General features: G+C 60.5%; 1 protein-coding gene across 3 annotated transcripts in view; it reads left to right on the forward strand.

The window, feature by feature from the left end:
• Window positions 1-8,880, forward strand: part of PEX14 (peroxisomal biogenesis factor 14) — a 133,616-nt gene extending 124,736 nt beyond the window's left edge. For all 3 annotated transcript variants that reach the window (XM_012791416.3, XM_075993908.1, XM_075993913.1), the window contains 4 exons: window positions 907-1,009; window positions 2,173-2,270; window positions 5,895-5,986; window positions 7,808-8,880. In XM_012791416.3, coding sequence (XP_012646870.2) covers window positions 907-1,009; window positions 2,173-2,270; window positions 5,895-5,986; window positions 7,808-8,261 — 747 coding nt within the window. In that variant the 3' untranslated portion in view covers window positions 8,262-8,880. The remainder of the gene's footprint in view (window positions 1-906; window positions 1,010-2,172; window positions 2,271-5,894; window positions 5,987-7,807) is intronic.
• The last annotated feature ends 2,351 nt before the right edge of the window (window positions 8,881-11,231 follow it).

Consider the following 11,231-nt stretch of genomic DNA (forward strand, 5'->3'; position numbering starts at 1 on the left):
CCACCTGGCAGCCCCAGCGGCCCCCGCCCACCTCCATGCCTCCACTCCCTTCCAAGTCACCTTCCAGCCACCACCCTTGTGCCTTTATCCTAGATGTCCCCTCATCCAGGTCTCTGTTCTAGGCACCCTTGTTGGGTCATCCGGCAGCACCCATTGTCTTTGTCCCCAGAGCCAGTTTCTCCTGGTCCTGCCCCATCTTCTCCCTCTGCCCCTGATTTCAGTTCTGGGGGGTTTGACTGCTTTTGGCTCTTAGGTAAAGGAAGTTTGTTCTGAGGATTCAGGCTTAGTTCAGAAAAAGACTGAGGCTCTTCCAGCAGCCTCGAAATGCTTGTCTGTTATCCCCTAGTAAAGGAGCATGGGTTCCAGAAATCTGTTGTTGATTTTTCTTTAGTTTCTCGAGTAATTTTTTGTTTATTTAATTTTACTCATTTGTTTCTGAATGAGTGATTCATTCACAGCGTTCAAAATGTTAAAGATTCAGAAATGTGTGCAGTGAAAACCTCCTTTCACTTCTCTCTGGAGGCCACCAGGAGTGTCAATTTCTTGTATATCTGTCCACATTTTTATCTTACAACTTTTAAAGTAGAATTTAGAAACTTTTGTTACTGACGTATTACAGCATCATTAAGAAAAAGTAAATAAAAGAACCAAAAAGCTCTCCGTCGCCACAGATCAAACTGACTTTTTTGTCCGTGTTCCCTCCTGGTCCTTGTCCTTATTCAGGCAGAGTTTTTACGTGGTTGTAATCACTGTCTCGTAACTTTGCAAATATCTTGTTCATTTATGGTGTTTGCTTGGGGTTTCCAAAACCCAGGGATGACGGGGAAAGTTGGGCAGCAGGATCGGAGATGGTTGAGGGATAACCCCGGCGCGTGCCCGCCCCTCACCCCGTCCCGCTTCTCGCAGAAGTACCTGCTCCCCCTCATCCTGGGCGGCCGCGAGGACAGGAAGCAGCTGGAGAGGATGGAGGCCAGTCTCTCCGAGCTGACTGGCAGCGTGGCCCAGACAGGTAAAGATTAATGACTCCATCAAGTCACCCCTCAAAGCCTCCCCCAAGCAGCCCCTTCTTGCCCCCTCCCCGCTCCCTCCGTCTCCACTTTATGTGGTGACTTCATTTATCTGCTCTGAGAATCTGTTCACATTTGCAAATGAAGCCGCCGTCATTTCAGTTTAATTTGAAATTGCTTGTTTACTGTCGGCGCGGCCTCAATTAATTATGTTTTTACGGAAAGGCTCCCAACCTCAGAATATTAATAAGGGGAATAAAATGACAGCCTTTCTAAGGGCTGTAAAGTTCATTTTTAATTTCTGCTTCTATGAGGTTTTCAGGGGGGTTTTCAGTGGTTTTCCCCCTTCCCTCTAAGAATCCAGCGCAGGGTCAAGAGAGTCTGTAATTACTGTGGCTCCCGGGACCCCGGCCACCTCCTCTGTTATCGACTCTACAGGGCTCGTGTTCATTACCCAGTGCCCCAATGATGGCCCAGATTAGCTGGGACCTGTCGCGCCAGAGGTGGCTCCTCTCCTTTATAAACGTGTTTACTGGACGGAGGCTCGGAGTCTAAAAACCCAGGCAGGGAAGGCAGGGCCCCCCTGTCCCAGGCAGGAGTCCGAGTCCCTCTGGGGCACATTCGAGAAGCCCTCAGCAGTCCCGTGGCACATCTGTCCCACTGGCGGTGGCGGCACCAAGGCCCCGCAGGTCACGTGACCCCGGGGCGGGTGGGGAGGGAGGAAGGAGCAGCTGGAACGGGACTTGCAGTCTTAGCCGCTCCTGGGTGTTGCCGAGGCCGGAGACTCTGCTCTCCCGGGACTGGAGACTTTCTCTGAGTTCCACAAGGACACCGTGAGGCCTGGGAGATGAGGGATGTGGCATCGTAGGAGCCGGGAGAGCCGAGCAAATCATAAGCTGCCATAATTAGAGGGGAGGGCTGTGGACGATATACTGTTGACCACGGACAACCGCACAATAGAAAGATAAAGTAGAAATACTAGAGGTTAGATGCGGTGTGGGCAGACTCCCCAGAGCGCAGATGAATTAGATGGATCGCGGGGCTGGGGGTCTGCACATAAATTAGACGGAGCAGGAACACGAGCAGCTCCTAGGTGCGTGGACAGGGAGAAGGGAAGATCTTGGGGTATCAGTTTAACAGTGTCGCCCCTGCTCTCTTCTCCCAGTGACTCAGTTACAGACCACCCTCGCCTCCGTCCAGGAGCTGCTGATTCAGCAGCAGCAGAAGGTCCAGGAGCTCGCCCACGAGCTGGCTGCCGCCAAGGTACGTGTCCCTGCGCCCCTGGGTCTCCCAGGTCCAGCTCTGCCCCACAGCCCTTCGCTCCTGCCCTCGGTGCCCAGCCGGCCGCCGTCTGCGGGCCTGACTTCGTCTGGCCTCGGAGGTCCCGGAGGGTTACGCGGCAGCCACGGCACTGCCCCGACAGGGAAGGCGGTGCTCGCTGTGTGGCCGGCGTGCCGTTTAACCATCGAGGCCGTCCTTTCTGTGTCTGTCACCTCCCAACAGGAGGGAGGGAAAGCCACCCTCTGTCTGCAGCCCTCTGGTGGCAGCCACATCCCTGCGGCTCTGGAGGCCACTGGAGGGGCAGCCTCCACCCGCCAGTTATGGTGCCGGTCACAGCATTGCCAAGGGGGATTCCTGGGACCAAAGGGGAGACACACGCCATTGCTGGTCACCAGTGTCCCATCCCAGACGCTGCTCTGCAGGGGCAGGTTCCCTAAAGCCCGTCTCACAGGTGTGGGTGACCCTAAAGGAATTAGAACCAACTGCGATCGACCAAGGCAGTTTCCACGCCTCCCTGCCCAAGTCTGAAGCAATTCTGGCAGTGTCACATTGTAGGATCAGACTGCCTGGGTTAGAATCCTGGCTCTGCCCCTCATTAGCTGTGTGACCACAGGCAAGTTACTTAACCTCTCTGAGTCTTAGTTTCCTCATCTGTAAAATGGAGTTGCAGTGGCACCTACTTTGTTGGGCTCTTTGCATATTTATGGCGGTGCCTGCTCCAGCCAGCTCCCAGGGTCGTGCTGGCCCTGGCTTCTGTGGGCAGATGACAGGGATCATCCCTGAGGCAGTGTCTTGAACGGGTTGGGCCCAGGAGACAGTGGCCTCCCCATCTCTGTTCCTGCTCTGCAGCTGTGTGGCCAGCGGGTGCTGCCTCCGGGCTGCTTCCACGCAGCCCGTGCCCTGCAGGGTCTCGTTCCGAGTCACTCTCCCAAGGAAAGCCATTCCTCACCGCACGAACGGATCTGGGCCAGGGCTCAGATCTTCTGCATTTGCAAAACATCAATAAAGTGCAACTCTCCCCATTTCCAGTGGGATCTTGGGTGCCTATTGTGACGAAGGTCCCCGAGGATCCCCTGCCTGAAACCCGTCCCACATGGAGGTGCTGCCTGCCCTTCCTGCTGAGGTGGCTGTGGGTGCCTGTGGCCGCCTCCAGCCTCCGTGTCCCCTGCGGGCAGCCTGTGGAGTAGCCGGGAGGGCCGGGGCCCGCCTGCTGTCCTCTTATCTCTCGGACCGCTGGCCTCCCCATGGCCAGAAGCCATTCCGGAAATTGGAAAACTGTTTTCAGGCCTTGTGCAGGAGATTAATGCCACATGTTGCTTTTTTTTTTGAGACAGAGTCTCACTTTGTTGCCTGGGCTAGAGTGCCTTGGCGTCAGCCTAGCTCACGGCAACCTCAAACTCCTGGGCTCAAGCGATCCTCCTGCCTCAGCCTCCCGAGTAGCTGGGACTACAGGCATGCGCCACCATGCCCGGCTAATTTTTTCTATATATTTTTAGCTGTCCAAGTAATTTCTTTCTATTTTTAGTAGAGATGGGTTCTCGCTCTTGCTCAGGCTGGTCTCGAACTCCTGAGCTCAAACGATCCACCCACCTCGGCCTCCCAGAGTGTTAGGATTGCAGGCGTGAGCCACCGCGCCCGGCCTGTTGCATTTTAAGAAGGAGCAGGGACTGAGACTGTGCTTGACGTGAGAGTGGCTGCTCCGAGTGTCGCTGTGCCGGCTTCTCTGCCGCCCTGTCTGCAGCGGGGCCACTGGCTTGGCGTCCGAACCGTGTGTGTGAGGACTTGGGTTACCCCATAAACCAAAGGCCCAGAGCTGTGTTTTCTCAGCTGTAATGTAAGTTTTATATCTGACTTCCAAACTCCTACTGGAGCACTGTAAAAAATTAAAAAGAAGAGCTTTAAGTAATTAAAAATCCTACATAAAACTGAAGGCTGTGAGTTTTCTACAACTGTTTTTTAAAGAGACTGGCTAAAAAGCCCCAGATGTCAGATTTTATTTCTAAATCCTGGCATCTGGCACCATGTGCGTTGGAAATCTGAGTCCTTTGTGGGCCGGCGAGTGGGAATCGCTCCCTTGTTAATGGGCTGCTGTGGCTTTCAAGGTCTCGGAGGAGCCAGAGCAGCGGCTCCCGGGTCCCTGCAGTCGCGTGGTCTGGAGCGTGCGAGGTGGTGGGTGCCCCCCACCCACTTTTCTTCTTGGGACCCGCAGCCCCGCTGAGGGGCTTCTCCCTGCAGAGGTGCCCTGCTGGGGCGGCGCGAGCCCTCCGCGCCCCCGCCCACATCAGGCCCAGGCCTCCGCAAAGCAGCCTGTGATCCGCAGCGGACTGGCAGGGGACAGCCAGGGACTGTTCCCTCGTCCAGCTTGTGGGCAGCAGTGTTGGGGAGAGAGCCTCACACAGCCATCTGTGCACTGGAAGACGACCCCGCGTGGGTCGTCTCACCGCACCCTGGGTGGCGAGGGCCTCACGCCGAGGCCGCCGTGTCTGGGTCGCCCTCCATAAACACGCTTCCCGGGCAGCCTGGCCGCCAGCAGCTCCTCTGGGCTTTCCCCTTCTCTGTCTGCCCCAACAAGATTGGCCAAAGGAAGGGGAGGGTCTCTGGCGATAATTTGAAAACAGCGTCGCACTCAAAGGGAAAGGTGAGCATTGCAGGAGAGCGTTAGTCAGAGATGGGCTGCACCCTTCTCCGGGGAGGGGACGGAAGTCAGGGCGTGCGCACGGCGGCTTCTCCCTGCCGAGCCTTCAGTCATCCCAGAGTAGCTTGAATGGGTGACGCGGCCCACAGGTAGCTTTGCAGACAGAGGAGCGTGGCCTGCGCACGTCCTCCCTGGCCCTGAGGAGCCGCTGGTGACCTGACCCTATGGACCTGGAGGTCTCCGCGCAGTGTGGGCAAGTCACATGTCACAGCAAAGCCTGTCTTCTAGGCCAGCGTCAGAGTAGACCTGCAGCAATGGGACGGCGGGTGCTCAGCTGCCGTTGGCCTCCGCGACACCATGGGTGGCTTCCAGGTGCCAGGCCCAGGTCCCTGCCCGTGCCGAGGCAGCGAGTTTACTTGTGTGTGTGGCGGTTTCTCTCGGAGGGGAGAGGGGGTGGGTGGAGGGGGTAGTTGGTGTGGGGTGGTCTGGGTTTATTTTACGGTCTTTCGTTTTGGTGGACGTCTCAAACACCCGCAGACACGGGGTGGGACTGGACCCGCGTGTCCCCACGGCCTCATCCCCAGCATCCCAGCCGGGCTAGTTGAAAGCGAGTCCCAGACCTCGTACCATCATTGTGCAGACTCTTCAGCCGTCTCTCTAGAAGACAAGGGCTCTTTTATTGTTGTTATTTTATTTTACAAATGCATAATCCCCCGATGTCACCTGAAAACATGTAGTGATTTCTTAATATCAGCCGTCCAAACGGAGTTGCGGAATGTTTGTTTAAGGGTGTCGTCATGTAAACAGAGACACAGGCGGGCAGACCCCCGGACGGGCGGAGGCGGAACCTTCCCGGGGTTGTCAGAGCAGACCCAGAGTGCCCCGCGCTGCTGCCCAGGCCCTCCTGGAGCCGCAACCGTCCTGCTGTGGGCCGGAGGGCCCCTCTCTGATCCTTGTGCTTTGTCTTCCAGGCCACCACATCTACCAACTGGATCCTGGAGTCCCAGAACATCAACGAACTCAAGTCGGAAATTAACTCCTTGAAAGGGCTTCTTTTAAACCGGTAGGAGAGAAGGCTCCGACTGTGTTCTGGCCGGGCCGGGCCGGGACTGGGCACTCCTGGCTGGCCACAGTCTGGGGTGGGTCTCCGCGAGGGCCCCTGTCAGTCTGGCCGCCGACTGAGCAGGGCGATGGGTGTGGGGACTGTTTGAGCTTCGGCTTCCCTCCCCGCTGGACCCCTCCTCGTTCCAGGGGGACAGTCTGCAGCACCCACAGGGTTCTGAAATTGACACAGTTCCCCAGACCTGTCCAGACCCGGTCAAGGACAGCTTGCGCTGAAAAGCAGGGCCCTTTGAGCTGAGGAGGACGTCCCGGCTTGGCCCGTCTTGCAACGGGAGTCCTGGGTCCTGGGAGACTCTCAGCCACGCCTTCGTCCTGGAGAAGTCCCTGCGGAGGGCCAGGGCTCTTTGTGCCCACGTAGTGCGAAGAGTTCTGCCACGGGAGGCACGGGCAGAACCGGTCCCCGGCTTCCCTCCAGCTTCTGGGTGTCCTCTGTCATCCCTGCCCAGTGACAGCACGTTGTCACCAGCACAGCCCTGAATGTAGGTTGACCAACTTGTCTTGGCTTCCCAGGACCGTCCTGGTTTCCACCTGAAAGGCTGGTGTCCGCAGCCTCTCGGGCCTGGGACCCGCGATGGCTGGTCGTTCTCCCGGCTCGGCGCCCGCCTGGCTCACAGGAGCGCTCATTTCCCGCTGGCCTGGCGGGAGCTGCACGGGGCGGCTGGTGCGGGTGGACCCCTCACCAGGGGTCAAGAGTAGGGGACCCCGTTTTCCAGGCCACCCAGTTCCTGGTCCTCCCTGAGGAAAAGAACACACGTTTGAGAGTGGTGTGGCTGAGCTCAGGGAGGGGCCTGAGGGTCGTCACTGGGGAGAGCATCATTTCCCAGCATCGCGGTCAGTGCCTTTGAGGCTGGGGCACAGAGAGCAGGCCGCCAGTGACACTGTGGCGAGAACACTGTACATTGGACTTCTAGTTAGCAGTGGCGACGCTGGGTGGGGAAGCGGGCCTTGGCGTGTGCGCCCGCTGCAGGGCGGGCCCAGGCTGCAGAGCTCATGCCAAGGCCCGCGCTGGGGGGGCGGGGCAGGGCTCTGTCGTCTTGGCCCAGGGATGGGCCCGCCTGCCAGAGAGCTCCGCCTCTGAGCCGCTGCCAGCTAGACTTGACCTCCAGGTCCCTCCTGGAATTGGCTTTGGTCTGGGCTGGCTGCTGGCCCGGGGCCCAGGAAGGGAGCCCAGGAGCGGAAGAAAGAGCCGCTCTTCCCTGTCCCAAGTGTGGAGCTCAGGGGTTTTCTAGCAAAGTGCACCAGCGGCCCCCTCTTGGTTCTGGTGTCTGACCGCTTGGCCAGCTGCCAGGGCTCCCCGCCCCCACCTTCTGCCCAGGCCATAGTCAGGTGAGGACCGAGGTCCGGGTGTCTGGGGTCGCCAGTCTTGGTCCTTTGGGCTCCCCACCTTCTCCCTCTCCTGGACGCCCGGCAGAGGCCGGGACAGTGCTGGAGATGAGCAGGAAGCGGCTCCGGGGCGTGGCAGGCCCCCGGGCCCAGCCGTCCAGCAGCTGCAAGGCAGGGTCCTCGCCACGGCAGGCGGGCCTGGAGACACCTGGTGTGGTGGCGTAGTCTGCGGCGGCACAGGGCACTCCAGGCTTGTCCCAGTGACGGGACCTCCGATGGCACCTCCAACGGGCCACGGGCCTTGTTCCTGACAGGAGGGGAGGGAGGGCTCGTCCAGTCCCCTGGCGGGTGGCCCTAGGGAGCAGCCACCGTGGCCGAGCCCCCGAGGGTGGGAGTCCCAGGTGCTACTGCCAACCTCCTCTCTCGCTTCCTCCACCAGGAGGCAGTTCCCTCCGTCCCCCTCGGCCCCGAAGATCCCCTCCTGGCAGATCCCGGTCAAGTCGCCGTCGCCCTCCAGCCCCGCGGCTGTGAACCACCACAGCAGCAGCGACATCTCGCCGGTCAGCAACGAGTCCACGTCGTCCTCGCCCGGGAAGGAGGGCCACAGCCCTGAGGGCTCCACCGTCACCTACCACCTGCTGGGCCCCCAGGAGGAGGGTGAGGGCGTGGTAGACGTCAAGGGCCAGGTGAGGCTGGAGGTGCAGGGCGAGGAGGAGAAGAGGGAGGACAAGGAGGACGAGGAGGACGAGGACGACGACGTGAGCCACGTGGACGAGGAGGACTGCCTGGGGGTGCAGAGGGAGGACCGCCGGGGTGGGGACGGGCAGATCAACGAGCAGGTGGAGAAGCTGCGGCGACCCGAGGGCGCCAGCAATGAGAATGAGCGGGACTAGGGCCCCCGCCTGCCTCTCCCCGCGATGGCAGCCCCGGGAGGTGGCCTGGGGCCAGGCAGGGGCCGGAGCTGTCGACAGCGCACTGCGGTCGGCGGCAGTGTTCGGGGTCGCCGTGCTGTCCATGGCCCCCTCTCGCCTGCCCGCCAGCCCCAGCCTGCCACGTCCTAGCCCAGCCCCTGCCAGCCCCTCTCCCAGACAGGCATCCCGTCCAGGGCGTGTTTGCTGCGTGTCTTGACTACCGTGACACCGCGCATGGCCAGAGCTAGTGTTCGCACCTGCCTCCCGGCTCCTCGGTGGACGAGGAGCTGTGGCCCCTCTGGTGTCCGCCATCTCCCCCGCCCGGCCCTGTGCCCGAAGCCTGGGCGCCTGTCCCCAGCCCCAGCTGTGTCCTGTTGTCCTCCCAGACAAACGAAACCACCCTGCACTTGTGCCCGCCCCCGTTGCCGAGTAACGGCCCAGCTAGTCCCGAGACAGGCTGGGCACTGGGGCCTCTTGACCAACGGCCACCTCTGTCCTTCCTGCCAGGAGGCACATGTTCATCTGTGTGATCATGTATAGATTTCGGATTATAAGATAGGACTGTATATAATTGTAATAAATACGAGTTGCCACTATTTAATTCCTGCCTGCGGCTCCCTGTCTGCTCCCGGCACCGCGTGGCCCCGGGTGGGGGAAGTGGGGACAGGCTGGGCAGCCCCTGCAGACGGGCCGCTGGGCGGGCCCTCCGGGGCCAGTTCCACGACTGCTCAGCCGCCACCGGAGGGGCCCATTCCCCGGTCCCGGGTGTCTGCCCACAGGAGAAGGGACCTCTTGTTACTGTATATAGACCTGCTGCCGAGTGCGACGGGCTCTCCTTCCTTAAATGGATGAGTGTCTCCCAGGAGGGCGTGTGTCCTCCTCTCTTCCTCCCGTCTCCTCTGGCTGCTGCCCTCCCTGTCTCCCTCAGCTTTCACTGAGCCTTTGGCTAAACCGGAAAAGCAGGGCCAGGAGTTCCTCGGGACCAGGCGTGGGGGCCGTGGGCACTGTGGCGTGCGTGTGCGCCGTGTGGACAGGCAGCTTTGGAAGTGGCGCCTGGGTGGCGGCTGCAGGCGGGTCCGGGCAGTCGTGCCCTGGGGCGGGAAAAGACTCATGGCTGGGCCGACACCTGGTACGGGGGCTGTTTTGTCCCAGAAGACATCTCACCCCAGCCGAGCCTCCTCTCCCCGCGCAGCAAACCCTTCTGGACACTCAGGCCCAGGCGCCTGCGGAGGCGGCAGGACTCTGGGACTTTGCCGGCCCTGACCCTCGGGCGTGTCCAGTGCCCGGTCTGGTTTCTGGCCGCAGGCTGTGTCTTTCTCGCTCAGCCTCACGGGATACTCCTCGGGCCCGTGTTTCCAGCCACCGTTCCCTGGGGACACCCAGAGCCTAGACTGAGGGTCACCACTACAGCTTGTCCTCTTCCTTGTCCCCAGCCTCTTTGCTGTCCCTGAAGTAGCAGGTTTCTCAGTTCCCAGGGGCTACTAGCCTTGCCTAGATGAGGGGACCCTGCCCTGCCAGGGGCTCCCAGGAGTCCCTGTGACCGGGAGCCAGGCAGGGGCCAGGGCAGGCCGGGCTGTGTCCCAGTCGCTGGTGACTGAGACAACTCCCCGGCCTGCTGAGCCTTGGACCTTCCGTAGTGAATAGAAACAGCTGGATCCTGGGCAGGTTGGTGACTGAGAGACTGCGCCCCCTTAATTTGGTGCACACTGGCCATCATCTGTGACTTTTCAGGGGCCCCTCCTCCTGTGGGGCCAGCAGGGCTGGTGGCGGGGGAGCAAAGCGCCAGCCATGGCGGGGCCCCCGCCTGCACCCCTCCCTCCAGAGCGGGGGCTTCCCTCTCCCCCGGGTGGGCAGCGCCAGGCGAGTTTTCGCCAACCCGGGGGCGGTAGCTCGAGGGTCCCTGGGCTCAAGCTTGGCGGAGAAAGGGATGGAAACCTGGGCCCCGGAGGCCTTTTGCCCCTGTGGGTCCTGAGCACCGAATTCGGCCTTTGAGGACAGAGTCTGGCGTGATTTCAGGGAGAGAAAAACCCCTCCCCAAAACGGCGTGAGTGCTGCCTAATAAAGGCAGCTGCTGGACCAGGGAAAACAGCCCTTTGAAAAAAAAGCCTTTCATTAGAAAAATAATGCATTTCATCCAAATAAGGTAAAAATATTCGGAATGGGGCAGAAGTGAGCAGCGGGCAGCGCCTGTCAGGCCCTTTCTGGAAGGGAGAAGATGATTAACTCAATTACAGTATATTTTTATAAAGTGTCTTTTAGGAAAGAAAGAGCCCCGTGCTTGAGGCCGCAGGCCGGCTGTCCTGACCTCTGCCTGGACACGCTTGCCCGGGCCCGTGTCTCCCTAGCTCCCCCGGTGACTTCGTGTTCTACCTTGGGCAGGGTCGTCTTGTTCGAGAAAGACAGAGGGGACCTCCCACGGCGTTCCTGATGCCCCGGGAGCAGGCCAGGTGGCAAGGGAGCCCCCCTGGGGGTGGGGCACCGGCCGCCTGGGGACTGTGCCCCCTCCAGGGGGGCCGAGGAGCAGGGTGGCCGGACCAGAGCAGCCCCTCTTCAGCCTGCAGGCACCGGCCTGGGACCCCTGGGTGGGGAAAAGGAGCGTGCTGGGTCAGGGGAGGGGATGCTGAGTTTGTACCCCCAAAACATTGACTTGGTTTCCCTCTTGTGGAAGAAAGTGGGTACCCAGCGTTCGGGTCAGTGTGGAGAGAGCGAGGCAGGGCTCCTCCCACCCCTCCCGCCCTTCCCGCTGGGTTTTGCTGTCCTGGCACCAGCGGGCTCTCCCCCTCCCTCACCCTCTCCCCACCCCCACCCCACCGCATAAAAACGGGAGCTCCTCTTCAGCGGTGCTTAAGAACAGCAAATTGTGCTTGTCCTTCAGGCCCTCACACCCAGATGGAAGTGGAAGAGTTTTCTGGAAGGCCCCTCTCCTTCCAGGGCCCTGCTGTGGCCCTGCCC

The sequence above is a fragment of the Microcebus murinus genome, chromosome 2, assembly GCF_040939455.1.
Source record: "Microcebus murinus isolate Inina chromosome 2, M.murinus_Inina_mat1.0, whole genome shotgun sequence".
In the NCBI taxonomy this organism is placed as follows: domain Eukaryota; kingdom Metazoa; phylum Chordata; class Mammalia; order Primates; family Cheirogaleidae; genus Microcebus; species Microcebus murinus.